The sequence below is a fragment of the Mytilus californianus genome, unplaced genomic scaffold (genome assembly GCF_021869535.1).
Source record: "Mytilus californianus isolate M0D057914Y unplaced genomic scaffold, xbMytCali1.0.p SCAF_3, whole genome shotgun sequence".
In the NCBI taxonomy this organism is placed as follows: Eukaryota; Metazoa; Mollusca; class Bivalvia; order Mytilida; family Mytilidae; genus Mytilus; species Mytilus californianus.
The window spans coordinates 29,522,220-29,544,479 of record NW_026262679.1 but is presented as its reverse complement, the minus strand read 5'-3'; the positions used below and the strand labels follow the sequence as shown (position 1 = coordinate 29,544,479).

General features: G+C 32.8%; 1 protein-coding gene across 1 annotated transcript; it reads left to right on the top strand.

The window, feature by feature from the left end:
• Window positions 1–2,661: 2,661 nt before the first annotated feature.
• Window positions 2,662–21,827, top strand: LOC127734323 (peptidyl-alpha-hydroxyglycine alpha-amidating lyase 1-like). Its single transcript, XM_052244161.1, has 10 exons — window positions 2,662–3,043; window positions 3,820–4,013; window positions 5,852–5,971; window positions 7,950–8,022; window positions 8,994–9,133; window positions 12,522–12,595; window positions 17,623–17,725; window positions 18,600–18,712; window positions 20,120–20,226; window positions 20,702–21,827. The coding sequence occupies exons 1-10, from the start codon at window positions 2,915–2,917 to the stop codon at window positions 20,798–20,800; spliced, it is 1,152 nt and encodes a 383-aa protein (XP_052100121.1). The 5' UTR covers window positions 2,662–2,914; the 3' UTR covers window positions 20,801–21,827.
• The last annotated feature ends 433 nt before the right edge of the window (window positions 21,828–22,260 follow it).

Genomic DNA, 22,260 nt, shown 5'->3' with positions numbered 1-22,260 from the left:
TCAATATTCATAAATATGACAATAAACGGTAAACCGTACGTTGTAGTTACTGTGAGCACATTCGATGAACTGACAGCTCAACAATTTCTGTTATATATATATATCGGAACCCCACCCTTTAAACCGCCAAAGGATTTCACGTGCATATATAACCAATATATCTAAATCCAAAAATACCAATAACCCGTTTTACAACTTCTCTATATATAACTATATTTAACGCAGGGTCATAGTGGACAACGGGAGGTAACCCTACAGTTTTAATTTATTGTCGCTTGCTAAACGTCTAGTTGCAAATATTTCACGCATATACAGAACGAATACAATTTTTTATCCTGCAATCGGCCTTTCTACAATACAAATACAAGGTGGCAGATAACATGAACCGATAAACATATACTAAACGTTTATATAGTCTCCTGGTATCCTGCTTCTGTTGCAAGCGAACGGTTATGTTTAAATTACTGTTAAATTTACGTAACAGCTCAATAGTGGGTCCTCATTTCGGTCCGCGTTTAAGTTCCGTCGATTTCACTCAACAGTGATTTAGATGGGAAAAAACTATAGGTTTTAGCTCAATGTTAAATTGCAGGATAAAACAATATTCAGGCGTACAGTGTAAGAAAATATAAAATATATGTGTACTCGCTACGAAACAAGCCTCGCTTTTCTTTCTGTTTCTAAAGCTCGTCATCTTTTTTTTTATATTTTCCTACACTTTACGAATATTGTATATGAAATATAGCCTATATTTGAAGGCTTATATAACATAACCAAAAGTGTTACCCGGTTTAATCAGAAGAAAACATACACACCTCAGGGGGACCTCTAAAAGCAACAGCAGTTTTTATTTTCATCTTGATCGATATATCAGTAGCAACAAAGATATCGGAAGCAGAAGCAACAACGAAAAAGCTTGTGAAACACTGAATAGCAATGTATGGTTTGTGACAAAACGAGGGCCAACTAGCAAGTATTCCAGAGTAATTTAGGAGTCGTGACTGACCGGGAAAAGACATGTTATTTACTATTGAGAAATCGTGAGCTAATTAATGGAAACAGAAATATTTGCATTCATTATTTTCAAATACTTCGAACAATGTCAGTGTAAGGCATTCTCGTTTTTCTGTTTATGTGCTGTGTTTGAGAACTCCACTATCGAGAATATTTTGAGAAATTAAACTTACAGTTAACCACGGTACAGACAAAAAATCGGAGCTGTATACCCGATAGCACATGTCGCCTATTTATTGAGCTTTGAACAGACAATGCCTAGTTAATGCCTTCATGCAAAACGCCGTAGCAAAAGGCTAGATTTAAGAAATATTACAGATTGTGCAACATGACTAATAGATGCCCGAAATTAAGACTCTTACAAAGCCTGGAGATATGTAACATTCCGACTGAGCGGTTTTATATTCGTTTTTTACAAATAAAATTTACGAATACACAAAACACGCGACGTTAATGCTTAAACCACCATACTTTTATTAAAAATAATTCCAACACCACTGGCTGCTCTCGCCACGACCACACCACCCACTACCGAATAAACACTTCACAGACAAGTAAGTCATGTGCATATATGAGCGACACCCATATCTTATCTCGAACGGATAGCAGAAACAGCAATACACCAGACTAGACGGAGCAGCCAAAGCTACTGGAGCCACAACGAGTTCCAGAAATCAAGAGTTATCTCTCTTAAACTGAATGATGTAGGAAACGAGGTACTCTCAATGACATATCGGCATAAACAACATTAGAAAAGGAAGAAGATTGCAAAACCAATCGCTTACACGTATTTTAACATACACAATGTTGTGGTGTAACACCACTGTCCCAGATGAGGGGAGGGTTGAGCGCTCACAAACATTTTTAACCCCGCCACATTCTGTATGTGCCGGTCCCAAGCCAGGAGGAGCCTGTAGTTCAGTGGTTGTCGTTGGTTCATGTCTGTCATATTTGATTTTCTTAAATTGTTTTGTTATAAATAAGGACGTTAGTTTTCTCAATTAAATTATTTCATATTTTTCATGGCGGGGCCTTTTATAGCCGACTATGCGGTATGGGTTTTTCTCATTGTTGAAGGCCGCACGGTTGCCTATTATTGCTTACATCCACTTCATTTGAACTTTGGTGGATAGTTGTCTCATTGATAATCATACTACACCTCACAATATACGTTAAGGCAACATAATTGATAACTAGAATAGTACTATAAAGAAAATTTAAAAGAGAACAGCATCCAAATAAGAAAATATAAAGAAGTTGAAGAACGTTTTTTAGTAATGAAATATTGAAAGCTGAATAATACATTTATTTATATATATACATATTAACTTTTTCAAATAAAGAGCCCAAAAGAGTAAACACTTTCAATGTTTTTGATTTTAACGATTTAGTAAAATAGCACCCTTGTAAATACTCCAAACTGCAGTTTCATATTATTATACAAGAATTATTAAAACTTTCGTTAAATGTTGATTAATCCAGCGTTGCACGTACTAATTGCCTCATCATACACCAAATAATCCAGGTATTTTTTGTGAATCTAATGTATATATAAAAAAAAATTTGTAGGACAGGAATCATTCACGGAACGTTCAATAGAAGAAATATGTGAGGAAAACCTCATCGTTCTAATGTTATTCCAACCATATTGATCAGTCTTCAACACCCACACAAAAATCAATTACACAGCTCTTGTATCTCTGGCAACATTAATTATATCATAGACGTCATAAAAACTTTGACATTATTTTATCGATTGTAAGAAGACATACATATTTACACGACAGTACAACAGTTTACAGGTGTATACAGTGACAATATGTGATAAGAACTAACGAGAAATCTCTTGTTTCGGAATAACTTCCATTTGTGGTCGTTTAAACAATTATTCCAATCTAAAATGGCCGCAATATACGTCTCCTTATGTGTTATTCTAGGAATCGCTTCCACAATTAATGGACGACCAAGGACTGAGGATGAACGAGTAATGATTGATGAATTTTTACCTGCGTTACTGGACAGATTACAGGTAATAAAACATCTGGTTGTTATTTTGACATTTAATTGTCTGACCTCTCATTGTAATTTGTGTTGAAACCTATCTATGCAGAAATAGTATCACTAAATATCCCTTTTCAAGTGACCAACTTCCCAGCTTTAGGACAAACCAAATGTATAACAAGTAGTCCTTTCCGGGTAATTGACTTCTGGTATAATCTTTTCTCTTGTTGAAAAATTTAGTGTACCATTAGATATTACATTTTTATTGGCAATTATAATAGATGAAATCAGGAACATATATATTGTTAGATATACTGTTACCAGATGAAATGTAGCTAAATCATTATTAAAAAATCATCCGTAGAGGTAATCGTATACAAATTATATAAAATAATAACTACAGTTAGTCCAGACGATAAAACTATCAGATATATTGCATATTTAAAATTACTCGTTTCTATAAAACATTCTGCAGATATTTGTTTATGTTTGCGAAGATATTATTTTTAAAGCTGTATTTTTTGGCAGTAACAAAATACCCTTAACGAAATAAAAAATAAATTTACAAATCAATCATAAAAAATAAAAAAAATAATATACAAAGAGGTGAAACCGGCGATTTAACATCTGTTTCCTTTTGTAACTACTATCATATAAACAAATTAAATCACGATTTTATTTACTAGTTACAGATTAACCATACAGTAAAATGGATGGGCAACGATTGACAATATTATGTATTAAAATATCAATTATAAATATTTTCTCAGTATGTTTTACGTCTTTAATATTTATTCTCTTTAGAATAATCCTGAATATGCATTCCTGTTAGACAGTGACAGTCCGTTAAAGTCAACCAGGCAAAAAAATTCTCCTGTCCAGCAACAGGAAAATTGGCCTGAAAACAACCTGAAGCTAGGTCAGGTTGCTGGTGTTGCCGTTGACAACAATGGAGACGTTCTAGTATTTCACAGAGGTGATCGTGAATGGGGAGCACGGTAAGCAAGTATTAGATATGTTTCACTACAAGACGACTTTTTAAACACAACTGCAAAACTGTTTTCGGGGACAAAGTTCAACAAAGACAGACAAAGCCAGGATTACAACAATGAGTTGACAGAGAAAACCTTTTACTTAACATGAAATATATGGCTAAGCATATGCAGTTCTAAATCATTCATTGTAGATTAATTGTTGTATGACTAACGTCCAGTTGCAAATAGTTCTTGCATAGGTGGGACGAGAATAAATTAACAATAAATCAATTAGGAAGGTTCTGGTCTTAGGGAGGGATAAATCCTAATTTGTAAAAAATCACTCTGATTCTAACAAAAAATTCTCTGAAACTGACATTATCAAGATGCTTGATTTCTTGATTGACAACATATTTGTTACGTTTGGAGTACGTGTTTTTCAACAAACAATAGGCATTCCCATGGGAACCAACTGTGTCCCTCTTCTTGCCGACTTATTCCATTATTCATATGAGGCTGACTTCATACAGGAACTTCTTAGGAAGAAAGAAAAGAAGTTAGCAGTATCCTTTAAAACTTTACTTTCCGCTACATAGATGATGTTCTCTAACTAAATAATTCAAAATTTGGTGACTATGTTGAACGCATCTATCCCATCGAACTTGAGATAAAGGATACAACAGATACAGTTAAGTCTGCCTCATATCTTGACTTACATCTAGAAATTGACAATGAGGGTCGGTTGAAAACAAAACTTTATGACAAAAGAGATGATTTCAGCTTCCCAATTGTGAACTTTCCATTTTTATGTAGCAACATTCCAGCAGCGCCTGCATACGGAGTATATATCTCCCAATTGATACGATACTCCAGAGCTTGTATTTCCTATCATGATTTCCTTGATAGAGGGTTGCTGCTTACAAGGAAGCTATTAAACCAAGAGTTCCAAGTGGTGAAGTTGAAATCATCCCTTCGTAAATTTTATGGACGCCATCACGATTTGGTTGACCGTTACGGAATATCCGTTTCACAGATGATAGCGGATATGTTCCTAATGTCGTAACTAAAATCCTGTTCCCTTTTCCCGAATGTGACCTACCGAATTAGACTTATTACCGGGTTTGTACTAACATGAGCAACACGACGGGTGCCACATGTGGAGCAGGATCTGCTTACCCTTCCGGAGCACCTGATTTCACCCTTAGTTTTTAGTAGGGTTCGTCTTGCTCAGTCTTTAGTTTTCTATGTTTTCTTTTGTGTACTGTTGTTTGAATCTTTGTCTTTTTTTAGCCATGGCGTTGTCAGTTTATTTTCGACTTACGAGTTTGAATGTCCCTTTAGTATCCTTCGCCTCTCTTTTTCTGAAAATATATCTATTGTGATAAAGGGCGGACAATTTGGATTGCAACTTGATAAAATAGGGTTGAATAGTTGATTGGGACCGAAGTTTTGCCTTGCGACAGGCTATCTACGGACTCCATGCATTTGTTTCAAGTGTTCCTTAACGAGCGTAGAAATCTCCCTATACGAGGCATCGGATTTAAAGTCCCCATCCAATTGAACATGGCATGGGGTTTAATGCCAGACGGTAGAAATCCTGGTGATATTTTGTTTACCACAGTCACCGTTATTCTTCCTTCCTAAGTGACGTATGTTTACTGGAGAAATTGAAATGCTTTAGCATCCCCAGAAAAAACCCAATCTATTTGATAAATTGTTATGGTTTTTAATTTATGTTTTGACAACCAGTAGAAAACAAATACATTGATTATTTATCAGATTATCAGACTTTATTTAAGGTTATTTTGAATTTAAATATAGAATTTTAGCGATTAATAATGTTCTTTTTTTCCCTGTTTCAGATCTTTTGATTACAACAACGAACTTTCTCAAATTGAACAGAATAAAGGACCTATCAGGAATGCTACCATCCTCAGACTGAACCAGAATGGAACTGTTATTCAACGCCTTGGAGCTAATAGGTGCTAATACACGTTTCTATACTTAAAATACTAGAATAACATAGACTAGGTTATGGCCGACAAAACGCTTGGTTAAACTATTGCACCCACGAGTTTACCATTTGGCTAGTGAATCAATGATACTAAAGTTTCTTACTCCAAGTTAGACTATGGTACTTAATTTTCTTAATGGTGAAACTAACTGATAGATGCTAAAATATATAACTCAACTCTAACTAAATAAAAAGTTGTAATTAAAATACATGTTATTCAAATAACATTGAAAATAAAGTTCATTGGTATCCCATAAGGTCAAAGATTCATCCAGCACAAAGTATAAGAAGCTGCAGGGTGTTTTGCATACCGAGTATGATTGGTAATTCGGGTTGTCCTTCTCATTGCAATTTCCGTATTTATACATATTCTGATTAAAATAACATTTGACATTTGCTGTGAAAAATGACAATGGCCTCTAAAGGAATATAGTTAACAAACTAAATTTTGAAATAATTTGACATTGATTTATATGACACTTAATTAATCATATAAATGATTGAAAAATACTTATCTAAGAATTTTTAAAAGAAAAAAATTGATATGGGATGTACATATTTTTGGTAAAATCATTTCTTTGTACCCCTCATCCATTTTTTTGAACACTTTGCATTGGCTGATGACACTGACCGGATTGGTTATAATTTTTGAAAATTTTATTACTCATAAACTACTTATTGTAAGTACACAATTTTTTCACAGAGTTAAGTTTGATTATAATATTTTTTAAATTCATTAATATTTTCCACTTGTATCACACGTTTTGGAAATAACTCCCGAACGAGATTTCAACGAGACTGAAACATCAGAAGAATACATCATTAAGAGATGGGTTGCTGTCTAGTTGACATTATTCTTAATGCAGCAAGAATCCTGCAATCTGATCGGTTAATTACCCGGATGTAAATAACACCCCACCCTTGTTCACCCGGAATAAAATTTTGATAAATAAATCTAAACCCAAAAAATTAAAAATTAAGCAAAACTTAAAAAGACAAAAAAAAAAAAAAAAAAAAAAAAAAAATGGGTAAAATAAAAATTAAAATTAAAAAAAAAAAAAAAAAAAAAAATAGGGAAGAATAACCCCGAAAAAAAAAAAAAAAAAATGTTTCACAAAAAATTAAAAAACATGAAGAAATAAAATTAAAAAGGGTAAATTATTTGACAATGCACAGCAATATCGGTGTGGAAAAAATGTTTTAGTGGAAGTTCTTCACAAGCACTCTTAAAATTTTTACATCCCGGTATAAAAATGAGTAAAGGAACACTTCATAAAAAATAAATTCGTTATCTTGGTGTAATCAGGGTAGTACGAAATTCTACAATGGCGTTGAAAATACATATACCCTTCGGCTGCGCCTCAGGGTGTATGAATTTTCCACACGGGTGTACAATTCTGTACACCCTAATTACACCAAGATAACTAATGTTATCCCTTATCTACTATTATTCATATTTTGTCCCATCAGTATAAACGTGGGATTAATTGTAGAAAAATTTATTGAATAACATAATAAGTCATTTACTTCATATTACTAGCATATTGTAAACAAAAGTTAATATGTAACGATGGCATTTTTGTAAAATAAGGAAACTCAAGCCTTGAACAAAGAAATATTGGTAATTTGATTGAACAAACAATGTTTTTAATTTAGATCAAAATAGATATCGTGCACTTTGCTTAGATTTCGACATGTAATATAAATTGTCATGAAATATATCTTTTGTTATAATTGGCTGTAAAATGTGTCAATTTAAAGTAGCTTCCTCTGAAGGTAATAGAAGCTGATGTCCCTGACAGAGATCTGGTTTTTAATTCTTAGTTTGTAAAGCCAATGTTGTCTTCGTTAAATTTTACTGTATAAGCCAGATGGAATACAAAATTAAAGTAGAACAAACTAAAATTTTATTTATAGAAATAAGTAATTTCTGTTTAAAATTTTAGGTTTTTTATGCCTCATGGATTAACCGTTGACCAAAAAGGAAATCTGTGGGTTACTGATGTTGGTTTACACCAGGTAGGTAATATGCAGGTCTTTAATCAATGGTTGGGAATTAATATTTCTCGAGTGTATCCCCGCCATAATCGTCTCGTGTTAGTTACTCTCCTTAGTCCGTTCGACGGATATCCGATTGGTTCAAACTAAATGCTCTAAAATTGGTATTTGTATCTTCTCTCTTATGTGAATTAGAGCAAACTTAAGACTGGTCGACTTGAAGTCAGATGTAATAATGTTGTCTTCTTATTTCTTGTGGATTGGTACATAGTGCATCTTGTGATCTAGAACTTTAAGAATCGTTGCGGTCTATTGCATTACACGCTGTATAGAATCTTCACTGGAATACGCATGCTCGGATATACCCAACATGGCTGCGCCTAGGTTAAGACTGTTCACACCATGTAAGCGCTGCCGATGCACCAAATTAATAAACTGTTATTTTGATTCACTTCGGATCGAGGCAACATGTCTGCGCCATTTAATAAACGATAATTACCAATGAAAACTTACGTGCTGTTAGCAACTGGTGCAGAAATGTTGGCGCGATTCAATCATACATATACCGGTTTGGATTTCATGCAATGAATTAGGCTAAATTTATGATTCCCATAAAAATTTTATTGTCATAAATACGCATGTAATGTCTGCACTGAACAATGAGCTGCCACTGGAAAATACGTATCAATCTGTCAAGCAATCAAATGTATCAGTAACATTGTTATCAGTTCATCTTTTCTGTTTTGGCTGTGAGTGTTTCCGGTTAATACAAAAGAAGAGCATCTACATTATATTTAGTTCACTCGGATTTCATGATTTGCTCAAAATACTCACAATAAAAGGCCGAAACATTTAAAAATTTTCACCATTTTTTTTTCAAATTAAAGTTTTTCTGTTAAATGTTTATTCAGTTCGATTCTTTTCTTTCTTTTTATCTTAATCAGACTTTCATTTATGAAAAACAATTTTATAACCATTATCTTTTTTAAAAGGTAATAAAAATACCAGCGGACCCAAAAGATTCTGGGCTTGTTCTTGGTGAAGCCATGAAACCCGGAAGTGACAGTGAACATTTCTGTAAACCAACTGATGTTGCCGTTGCTTCGAATGGACATTTCTTTGTATCTGATGGGTAAGGGATTAATTGTTAAAAGGGTAGGGTTAAATTAGATCTGTATATATTTCACTATAGAGCTTTTTTCAATGCGCGTATTTCTACGATACCTGTATTATTTTTGGTTGCTATACGGGTCGTGTCTCATATGCAAGTCTTTTTTTCTTGGAGAGTGACATACTTCTTAGTAACCACTAATTTAAGGAAAATTCAAATAGATTCTTGGTAACCACTAATTTAAGGAAAATTCAAATAGATTCTTGGTAACCACTAATTTAAGGAAATAGAATTCTGCATGTGAACTTCAATGGGATAATTTCTCGTATCTTGTAATTAAAATCTGACATTATTACCGGTTTTGCCATGATTTTGGTCATGATAATAACTACTGGGTGTGACTTTGGAATCATGTGACAGGTGAAGCATGTATATTAGTAAATGCACACGGTGCTTCTGAGGTCACTCCGCTTAAGGTTCATACGAAATCGATTTTCATTTTTTGCCACTGTTAGCTTGGTTTTTGATATTAAACGTAAATCCGCATATTTCCTTTAAATTGTAATTACAATACAGATCAGTAATAGACATTTTTGTTTGTTAGGGTAAAGTTAAAAGACCAAAGTTTAAACAGAAGATTGGCAAGCTTTGACAATATAAAAGGGTCAGAGTTTGTCCCATTTGTTAGAATGTAGGCGTAAATTTACATGTGGTAAAGCGTGTCAATAAAATAAAAAAAAACCCTGAATATTGTATATGGCGTTGTTTTTTTTTTTAAATCGGGCATGGATTTTTTTTCTCAGGACAAACAATTTGTTTGGACTTTAACAAATGTGGACACAGATCAGTGTGGCTAGCTATATATATATATAGTCCAAAAGACCAAATGAGTGAAAAAGTATATTTTAACAAAACGCATTTGATATATATATATATATATATATATATATATATATATCAAATGCGTTTTGTTAAAATATACTTTTTCACTCATTTGGTCTTTTGGAAAATGTTGTTTGTGCTGTTTTTAGACCTCTCTACCAAGAAATTTGTTTTGCATGCACACGTATAAAAATTGCGGTTTTTATCCGACGCAATCATAGGTTTGAACGTTGTTTTCAATTTAGACTTGTTTATATATATATATGTATGATTTGAATGTTTGACATTGTTTTCTGACAAAAAAGTTTTCTATGTTTTTTGTTCGTAGCGTTCTATGTTGAACTATGTTCGACAGTGACAGCTAGACTGAATATCAAAATTGGTAGAAGAACACATTAGGTGCATTTTTTGAATGATATGACAATAGAGGGACAAGAGATATCTGACAACAATAGATTTAAATTTGTAACTTAGTGGACCGTATAAAGTGAAACTCAGTTGTTTGTTTATTTCATCATCTTCTGAAGGACTAAGAAAAAGTGCACAGCAAAATTCAGCGAAGTTTTTAATTTTCTGAAACATAAAATGCATTTGAAATTTAATATACCTAGGGCATGCTATGCCTTAAATTTTTCCACATGCACAGGTTTGTCTGCACTCAGAGTAGATTACACCTTAAAATATACTCTTGACTACAGACAAACTGTGCATCTGGGAATATTTTTGAGGTATGCCCTAGATAAATAAAATTTAAATGCATTTTATGTTTTTAGAAAGTTAAAAACTCAACTGGATTTTGCTAAGCACTTTTCTTTTGTCCCTGCAGAAAATGATAAAATTAACAAACGCTTGAGTTTCACTTGATCTGGTCCACTCAGTGACACAGTTTAAATCAACAATTGTTGTCAGATATCTACTGTCCCTCTAGTGCCCATGTCAATCAATACAGTTCACTTCAATTATGATCTATGGAGAAGTTCTCAAACCTCTTTCCCAACTTTGCTTATTTCGGCACGTTCTGTATGAACGAAAAAAGTGCACAGCAAAATCAAGTTAAGTTTTTAATTTTCTAAAACATAAAATGCATTTGAACTTTATATATATCTAGGGCATGCTATGCCTTAAAAATATTACAGATGCACAGGTTTATAAAAATAAGAAGATGTGGTATGATTGACAATGAGACAACTCTCCACAAGAGACCAAATGACACAGAAATTAACAACTAAAGGTCACCCTACGGCCTTCAACAATGAGTAAAACCCATACAGCATAGTCAGCTATGAAAGGCCCCATCGGTACTCATATAGTAAATTTTGAGGGGTAAACACTGCCATTTTAGCTATAAGGTCCACATGAACCTTAAACTCTTTAATGTACATGCATGTACTTCCAACACTTTTTATTGCTTTCAATTTAAGATTAAAAAATATGGAAGGCGATATGACAATTTGCCATTTGGGGAACAAAATTAATTCTACGCCAGTCACTGTTTATTTTATTAGAGAAAGTAAACTCTTTTTTTCACAAGCACAGTGTACTGTCTAATTTTACACCTATAAAGAAATTAAAAGAAATAACATCAAATAACGTATAATAAGATGGATTGCCCGAATCACAGGTACAGTAGAACTGGCTAGACTTATAAATACAAGTACCATGTAATTTTAGTACGTTTTTTTTACACTTGTAACATGTTAAAATCAGTTGAAAACAACTTTTGTTTTAAAATTGAAACGAGAAGCCAAATGTAATCTGTTACCTAGTCTTTATCTTCCTCGTCTAGCAGGAGCTCCGCTTTCAAAGGGTTATGATTTGCATCGTTAATCCTTACACATAGAGCACTCTTAGTGAAAGTCGGTATACAGTGTTTGTACATGTACATAAATGTAAAATTAAAAGTTCACCACGTTTGCAATAACTCATTTACAGCATGCTGAATATTCAATCACCACATATATGAATGTAGATACGATAACGCACGTTATACGTTAGAACATATAAAATATAAATAAATTAATACTTAAAACCTCCAATACTCAAGCCAATCGATGATCAATATGTGAGCAAGAACTCTGCAACTCACCAACAAATTTCCATACACTAACAACGATATCCAGTCCTTTTATGAAAATATTTGACTTAAGATTCATGTGAACCCTTTGGCTACAATGGCTTTGTTTACACCACAAAATTTACTCTGAGTGCAGAAATTTTTTATTACATAGTATGCCCTAGATATATAAAATTCAAATGCATTTTATATTCCAGAAAATTAAAAACTTAACTGGATTTTGCTGTCCACTTTTTTTTCATTCCTGCAGAAGGTGCCAAAATAAACAATATTAAGTAGATATGGTTTTAGTGAACTTATCTTAGTCAGATGCTGCTGCATGGATAAATATCCCGTGCCATTTGTCATTGATCGATTCTAAAGAAACTATCATATTGATTCGACAAAGTAGCATATAAATTAAACCTTTATAATTTTAAAACAACAACATCAATGGAATCCTTTTTATTGTAGATACTGTAACGGCAGAGTAATGAAGTTTACTAAAGATGGTATGCTAATTAAATCATGGGGAAAACCATCAAACAGTAAGTAAAATATATGCGTATTTATTATATTTAAAAAAATCTTTTGGCTTAGTTTATTGAACATCTGCTTTGATGTCCTGTAACTTTTTTGAAATCCCGAGTTTCTTTTGAAAACTAGATAGTAACCCACTTTTGCAAGCGCGGACAAAAAGAACACTTTAGTATTTATTGTGATAGGTGGTGGTCAGCGCAGCAATAGATGATATTTTCGAGTAGGTGAGAAATATGATCTACATAAAAAATGTTTGTTTTGCAGGACGAATATGTGTCGCCCTTCAACATCTCATTGGTCCGACACCCCATTTGTCCCACATAGGCCGACAGAGATAAAAATTGAAAATCTACTTCATAGAATCGGTTCACCTGGTATTTGAAATAGTGGCTACTCTCTCTTCTGAGAAGAGAAAAATGACAGCACTTCCCATCTGGTATGTAAGAAATACCATGACCCTTTAAATATATTGATTGATTGTTGTTAGCTTAATGTCCAATGACAAATATTTCATAAATGTTCATGCAGAAAGAGAACAAAATTAACGATATATACAATAAGTAGGTCCTGTAATAGGGGTTTCGACCGAGTTGATAGGCGGGAAATTTGGAATGGTACTGGAAAATGAGAGAAATTTAACCTTGCAACAGGTCACCTACACACTCCTCAAAGAGTTGTTGCAAGGGCTCAACGTACAGAGAGCAAGGCACTATTTAAACGAGGCATCGGATTAAACGTTCCCACTCTGACTGGACGGGGCTGTGAATATATACATCCCGCAGAATGACGACCCACTTGGGAAAGGGTTTGAATGCCAATTGGAAAAAGACGAAGAAAAGACCATACGTCTGTGACCTAGCTATTTCATAAAAAAACATTCCGCTGGAAAGATAATTTGAAGAAAAGTCTCTCGTCTTAATGGAAAATATCCAGCGGACCGCATATATCCGTCGAAACGATCAAAGCCGAAAAAAGAAGATTAAAGATGAATAGATCGAAAACTTTAAAGAATAAAAGTCAAATTATCGATAGTAAAATTGTACAATCGATACTATATGGTTCTTATATTGATACTTTATTCAGATTGAAACTCAATTAAAATGGTTGACATTTACCATCAGAATGGACTGAAAGTGAATATTTGCTGAACATTTCCCACTGGACGTTAACAAAACAAAAATCTATCAATCACAGAATGGTTGGGACTATACTCCGACAACAATGATTTAAAAGAATGCAGTCAGGTGAAATTAAACAACTTCTGAATTTAAAATTGATACCATAATTATAAGTCAGGAGAGCATTAGTTAGGGAACAAAATAAGCTAAAAATATTAATAGGTTATGGAACCTTTTTTTCGAGATATTTGATTTTTTAAAAAGGGCGGGAAAAGGCCGACTCGGAGTTTTACCTTATATTTGGCATTGGCGTTATTTGGGTTTCAAATCATAAGAAAAGAAATCTGGAATCTGCTTAAATTTTGGTAATGACCTTTTATGAGCTATTGAAGTCTTCTATGAAAAGAAAAGTGGATGATATGGGGCATCTGACAAAAAATCCTAATCCTGACATGACTACATCCTTAAATGTTTTTTTTTTATTACATATTCACTTAAATTCAAACTCATAAAAACAAAACAATACTTTATCGGTGTTTTGTTTTTACTATAGCTAATAATTGATTAACGGTAAAAATTTTAATACGTTGAACTGCATAAGCGAACACACTATTTTCAAATATTTTTGTAACAACACACAAGGACAATGGCACAAATGAAACAAACACAATACTTTTGATGCATTTTTAACGTGCTTCTAATAACGGGCATTTTATTCAATCTTTGCTCTATCTTCTCAATGTCGTTTGCTTAGCATAGAAGTAGCAAATTGGAAGAATCGTTTGTTTGATGCGACCGCGGATCACAAGAATGTTGTAAATCATTTGAGAGAAAACAAATCCGGGTTACAAACTAAAACCGAGGGAACACATCAACTATAGGAGGAAAACAAAGGAACAATAGGAACACTGAAGTGCAACAAAAACAAACGCCAACATACATAGAAACGAACTATTTGATAACAACTACCATATTCCTGACTTGGTAAAGGACATTTAAAAAAAAAGTGGTGGGTTGAACCTGGTTTTATGGCTAGCCAAACCTCCCGATTTTTTGACTCATCACAGAGAAACGCACAAAAAAATAATAATAGTCGACACAACATGCAAACCGCAGAACATCAACGAACATCTTCCATCAACGACAGACACCACAGGACATCGAAAACAGTGACGCACTTACGTAAAGAACATGCAATATCGAACTTTATACAAATATTTTCACAATACCAGTTCAAACAATTTTCATGACAATGATGGTATTGAAAGGCAATTTTATAATAATTTGGTCTTCAAACGATAAGAAATAACACATTATTCAAACTAAATCATAACAGAAACATCATAACTAAATACATGAATGTTGGATGTACAAACTACCGAGACACGTCGTATAGCAATGCAAATTCAAACTCGGTATAAAAGTCATATTCGGTACTTAGCAGACAGACGACATAGATGTTAAACCACAATCTAAGACGTGGTGAAAATGTCATTAGTTAGTTTAGACACAGACACATCGTATAGATCAATCAATTCGTGATGGTGTCCATAAAATTTACGGATTGTCATTTTTAATCTTTCCTCCTCATTGGAGTAGTTTCTGCGTAAGGAGCACACTCCTGTATATGAAGTCAGTAAAGTGTGAACATGCACGAGCATAACGTATCAATTGAGATATGTAAACACCATACGACGGAGCAGAGGGTATATTACTGCTGAGAAATGGGAAATTGATAATTGGGAAGTTGCAATCATCCCGTTTGTCATAGATTTTAGTGTGAAGTCAGTGTCAATATTGAGGAAAAGATCAAGGTATGAAGCAGTCCTTCTTGTATCAGTAAAATTGAGAATGGAAATGGGGAATATGTCAAAGAGACAACAACCCGACCAAAGAGCAGACAACAGCCGAAGACTAACAAAGGCCAGAAGCTCCTGACTTGGGACAGGCACAAAATGCGGCGGGGTTAAACATGTTTTGTGAGATCTCAACCCTCCCCTATACCTCTAGCCAATGTAGAATAAAGAAACACATAGCAATACGCACAGTAAAACTCAGTTCAAAAGAAGTCCGAGTCCGATGTCAGAATAGGTAAAAAAAAGAAACTAAGCAAAATGACAATGATACATGAATGAACAAAGGACTACTAGCAGTTACTGACATGCCAGCTCCAGACCTCAATTAAACTGCTTGAAAGATTATGTCTTCATAATATGAAAATCAAGTACAATCCCTCCCGTAAGGGGTTTAGTATCATACCATCATAAAATATATGAGAAGAACATAACCCGTATCATTCCAATAAATGATTTTAGAATAAATGTGTTTATTTCCGATGCAAAGACCCTATGAGTGAATCAATATTAATACCAAAATATGCAATCCTTAATGACTTGACAACAGTATCGTAACTATATCCTTTCCGAATAAGTCTGTTTAAAGGTTTGGTTAGCTTTTGAGGTGAATGCCGACATTTTTGTGCTTTGTAAAGAATATTACCATAAAATATTAGATGTGAAATACCCGAACGTATAATCCTTACGAGATGCAAGTACTGACTGAAAAATGGGCTATTCAGTGATAGGACATCATCAATATATATCTGAAAGTGAAATTAAAGAATTTTGCAAGGTGCTTTATCTTTTTGTCTTTTAGAAGGTTCTGAATGAATTCTGCTTCATACGAGTACAAAAACAAGTCGGCCAGAAGGGGTGCAAAATTAGTACCCATTGGAATACCGACTGTCTGTTGAAATATCATTCATCCAAACTCAACAAATATATTGTCGATTAAAAAGTCCAGCATTTTGATAATATCATCTTCACTGTATTTTCTGACAGAATCAGTGTGGTTCTTCACAAAATAAAAATTATCATAACCCAAAACAAGAAATTTATATCTACGATTCCCATTTTTATAGAAAAAGCTCTGTTTAATGAGATGGTGAATTCGATCTTTCAATTGAACATGGGGAATAGTAGTGTAAAGCGTAGAAAACTCAAAGGTCTAAATGATGCTGCAAAATTGCAGAGATTGTGATCTAAGATTTAACATCTGTTGTGCTGTTACACCACTTTCTCATGATAGTGGGGTGGTTGAGCCCTCATAAACATGTTCTTTATATGCCTTTCCTAAGTCAGGAGCCTGTAATTCAGTGGTTGTCGTTGGTTCACGTCTGTCATATTTTTTTTTCGTGAATTGAATTGTTATAAATTAGGTCGTTGTTTTTCTCGTTTTAAATGTTTCACATTTATCATGTCGGGACCTGTTATAGCTGACTATGCAGTATGGGTTTTTCTCATTGTTGAATGCCGTACGGTGACCTATATATCCTTCATCTTATTATTTGAACTCTGATGGTTGGAAATCATACCACATCTGCTTATCTCTTTATCAACCAGCGGTGCTCATCAAATAAGGAATCTTAAAAGTTTGACGATTTGTTCCAAAATCATCAACAACAATAATTTCACAATTGCAACAATATGAAGACTTTTTATTTTTCTATACTCTGCACCATGCCCACATTGATTTGTTACTACCCTAACGGTTGATTTGGGTATACACACATGAGTAAATTGATTTCTCTCAATCGTCTCGACACCATGCTGAAGAGAGGATTCCGTTTGAATGTGCGGGTGTATAAATAAACAGTGATTTCTGGTCGGAATTTGGACACAACATCCGATGCATTGTGTTAGGAAAATGTCGCACTTTCTACATGTTAAACAAACCTTCCAGCAACTCTTTGAGGGGTCAGTAAGTGTTCTATTGCACGATGAAATTCTTACCATATTCAACACATCCCTATTTGCCACTGTCAGTACAAATATTCTGCCACTGCAAATTCTTCCGATTTATATATAGTATTGTTATTTGTTGTTGTAATAAATATGCATGATTTATTTTTTTGTTAGATCCTGTAGAGTTTGCAGCTGATGATGAACTGTTTATTCCTCACAGCATCACACTGATCGAAGAATCAAATTTAGTAGCTGTGGCAGATAGGGAACATGGGCGGTAATTCAAAATTCTAGCTTTACATAAACAAAAGATATGGATATGCTTCTATTTCAACAATACGCATGTTTTAACATCATGTTAATAGTTTATTTCCCAATTACCGATTCACTTTTGTTATTTCACACTTTTGACACATTTTGTTTCCCTATTTCAATTGTAGAATGTTTCTAAACCTTACAAACTGGGTTTCTGCCCGTGCAAAGCATTATAAGTTGATAGTGATATATAGGAATTTTTACCAAATTTTATTAAAAAATAACTTTCGATATCACTTAACGAAACATTCAGCAAAGGTAAAGTTGCCCTTCCGCTAGCTTTTCGTTGTCAATGACACTTTATGTCCTTCCTAAGAGAAACAGTTCGTTTAAATTTATCACTTATTAAAGGCTTAATTACGGAATTGGCAAATAAAATATTCTTATGATTAAAATGTGTACATAAAACAGAACTTACATTAATCAAATGAACTTTCTGTTTTAGCTATATTCATTGTTGAAGTTACATTGTTTACATTGTAGGTTAAATATATGTATCATATCTTAAAGCAGAGGCTCCCTGGAGCTAGTAACTGTATGACTGGTGTCATAAGTTAATTTAACAGTTCAGAGTAGTCATATTGATGGGATTGGCAAAAATTTTTAATCTTATTGTTTATGAACACAAAACACAATGCCAAAACTAACCAACCCAAAACTGGTTCCAATTATCAAAATTACTCTCTAATAAGATTTTTCCTTTATCTATTATTTAAAGAAACATAAATTATATCTTCAGATTTCCTAAATGATCGTTCATCTAATCTAGATTTTTTTATTTTGACGCAATTTAATTGTTCAATAATAATTGACCCCTATGAATTGTCTTTTTTCAGAATTCAGTTATTCACAGCAGGAATCGCCGATCCAAACGATACGGGTAGATTTGTAAAGAGTATTTCAAACTCTAGATTTGGAAGAGTATTTGCGATTTCATACGACCCTACAGGTATTTTTTTCATTTTAATAATCATTATAATAATTATAATAATTCAATCATTGTTTTGTCGGATGGGGTGATGTCTCTGGAAATTTGATGTAAAACAACAATAACATTTCCTCTTATTTATCAATGCCACTAATTTTTGTAGGAAAAACAAATCGAAAGCGTGTTCAGGTTTATCTTATTAATAATGATAATCTTTATTTTCATACAAACAAATTAAAATGTTTGTGACAAAAACACAGGAAAGAAAAAGAGAAAGGTCATTGGAAGTTTCCACAATGTTTGGTTTGCAAAAATTAGAGCCTTTCAAAATATCATAGAAAAACATGAGAAACAAATTTCACAATTGAACGCACAATATATTTGAAAATGACATCTTTCGGCGTTAAACAATACAGCGGCTTTCGGAATAGCTGAATACTTTTTGGTTGAGGACTGAACTTTTTCGTATAACATTAGAAATAAATATTGATTAAACAAACAATATACCTACCATTCTAAAATTTAGTGAAGGCAAGATGTATACAAACGACCAATATACTTACCATTCTAAAATGTACTGAAGGCAAGATGTATACAAACGACCAATATACTTACCATTCTAAAATGTACTGAAGGCAAGATGTTTACAAACGACCAATAAACTTACCATTCTAAAATGTAGTGAAGGCAAGATGTATACAAACGACCAATATACTTACCATTATAAAATGTAGTGAAGGCAAGATGTATACAAACGACCAATATACTTATCATTCTAAAATGTAGTGAAGGCAAGATGTATACAAACGACCAATATACTTACCATTATAAAATGTATTGAAGGCAAGATGTATACAAACGACAAATATATACCATCTAGATTTAAGATGTATAAATAAAAATGAAATCAGAAGAAAACAAAACCATAGCATATAGATGACATGTCTTATTCATAGTAGATTGTAAAGTTCAAAAATATAAAAAAAATCATCAGGTTAAAATATTGAATTAACAAGTTGAAATTAATTTTTAGTTTAGGAAAGAAATTTAATTTTTCGGATAAAAGAATTTCGTAGACAAATATATGAAAATAAAGGTATTTTTAGGAAACATGATTAAGAAATTAAATTCCTTTATTAGATTAGACATTTCCATTTAATAGTTTAATACGACTTATTGTATAAGCTTCAAGTATTAGAAGACATAACACATCGTATATCAAACTTTTACACCCAACCTGCAGTAAATTAAGATCATCATTAAAGTCTATGTTCTAAATCTCATTATCTTCGAACACTTTCATTTAAATTCACCTCTTCCGATTTATCTGCCACTTACACTCTCGGAGATTTTCTGGATCCGCCCCTGTATATTGTATGTTAAGTTGACATATGCATGATGTTGATGCTCTCATAATGTTTTTTATAGACAAAATGTTATATGTTGTTAATGGTCCAACTGGTCAAAACAAAGTGGCAGGTTTTACTGTTGGTTTAGATGGCAATATACGTGATACATGGGGACCAAGGAACATGGTAAGTTGATAGGACATATTGATAATATTGTAGGATAAGCATAGATACAATGGAAAGTTATTCCTAATGTTTTGTTGATCATCAATGAACAAAAGTGTGCAGGATTAAGAAGCACCGGATGCATAAGTATATTTGATTCGGAATGAAATTATGTAAAATCTGCTACAGGTTAAACTGCATACAAAAATTATGAAATTCGTTTTCAAGACCTCGATTATCTATGTGAAATGTATTGGAAAACAGTTGATTTTGGTTTTTTTTTATAGGAAACTGAATATTTATGAATGCATTGAGTTATGAAAACAAAACCATTTAAACGGACGCATAAAATTCATAAAGTGTTATTTTCATCATTAATTAGTAAAACGTTCTGAAATAAAGCGGTTTCATATTCAGTGAATAATACAAGTTAGGAAAATAACATTGCTGATAAAACTGCATTATATATATCATGTATACCTGGTATTTGTTGTAGAATTTTGACGAACCTCACGATGTAGCAGTATCTCCTGATGGTCATCATGTTTATGTAGCAGAGATACGCCCTAACAGGATAACTAAGTTTAACAAATAAAAATTGTTGTTGTTATGTTTGATAATGGTTGAGAAAATTCTTTATTAAATGTTACATTCTTTATCCAATGTTAAATTTTACAATGTTAATGCAAGTTCTGAACGAACTAGATTATGATATTTAGAAATTTATATTTTTTGTTTCAATTTAAAAAGATAATATTTCAATTGCTTTTAGGGTAACGCTAACAGACGTTGTTTTCATTGTAGACCTATTAATTGTGAAAAACAAAGTGTTCATGTTTGACTCATTGACCTATTCCTGATCATGTACATTTCGAAAACTTCGTGTCAGTCAATTCAATTACATAGAGCTGCAATCATAGTTATGGCATTTGGGATTCATCAACTCTAGTTTTGGTAACTTCTGAAATGCCAGTAACTACGCTGTGATATTAATTGATATTATTTCGAGCATATGACAAATGAAAATCTATCCTTTATTAGAAAAGACTTGAGTTCAATTTTTTTTTATTTTACCAGACATCTCATCAGGAAGGTTAAAATATTTCCAAATCTACTGATACATTTGAAAAAATATAAAACAAAAATACCGAAATTAACGGTAAATTAAAAAAGGGGAAGTCTATAAATTGACTTTATCAACCAACGGAACGAATGTAAAACAACTGTCAAATTCCTGACTTGCCACATGTATTTTCTGAAGAAATATCTTTTATGAATATATATTTTGACTCATTTAATAATCAATAAATTGATTTGATACTGATAATATTATAAGCCGATAAGACTATAAGTGTTTTAAAAAATGCTCTTTCATACGACTAGTTTTAAGAAGATGACATGGCCGTTATAGTCTAACTTTTGAAAATATAATGTTATACTTTACGGCTGATACATTCCTGAACATTTAGTTAGGAAAAGCCATTGGATGACAGTTCTAAAGTTTGATCTCTTTGGAATATTTATAAACAGAATGAAAATATACATTGTTATAATTGATACATTATAAATTTTACGTATGTACATGGTTGACTTTTTTGGAAATAAATATAGATTGAAATTGTTCTTTTATTATTGTTTTTCTTGATATATATTTTTCAATATATATATAAAAAAAGTAAAATAACAAAAATACCGAACTCCAAGGAAAATTCAAAACGGAAGGTCCCTTATCAAATGGCAAAATAAAAAGCTCAAACACATCAAACGAATGGAAAACAACTGTCATATTCCTGACTTGGTACAGGCATTTCCTATGTAGAAAATGGTGGATTTACCACAATACCACAGACAAATGGGTTCAAATCCCGCTTACAAAAGGATTTTATATTCCTACCCGAATTTGCTAAATGTTAGAATAAGTATATGTGATTTGATGTGTTAAACAGACTTATTAAGAAGGGATATAGTTACGATACTGTTGTGAGGTCATTAAAGATGGCATATTTTGGTATTAATATTGATTCACTCATAGGGTCTTTGCATCGGAAATAAACA

Excerpts from the sequence above, each read along its gene's own strand:
- LOC127734323 (XM_052244161.1), top strand. The coding sequence starts at position 2,915 with ATGGCCGCAATATACGTCTCCTTATGTGTTATTCTAGGAATCGCTTCC. Across the intron at positions 3,044-3,819 it reads CGTTACTGGACAGATTACAG|AATAATCCTGAATATGCATT; the intron begins GTAATAAAACAT and ends TATTCTCTTTAG. Across the intron at positions 20,227-20,701 it reads CATGGGGACCAAGGAACATG|AATTTTGACGAACCTCACGA; the intron begins GTAAGTTGATAG and ends TATTTGTTGTAG.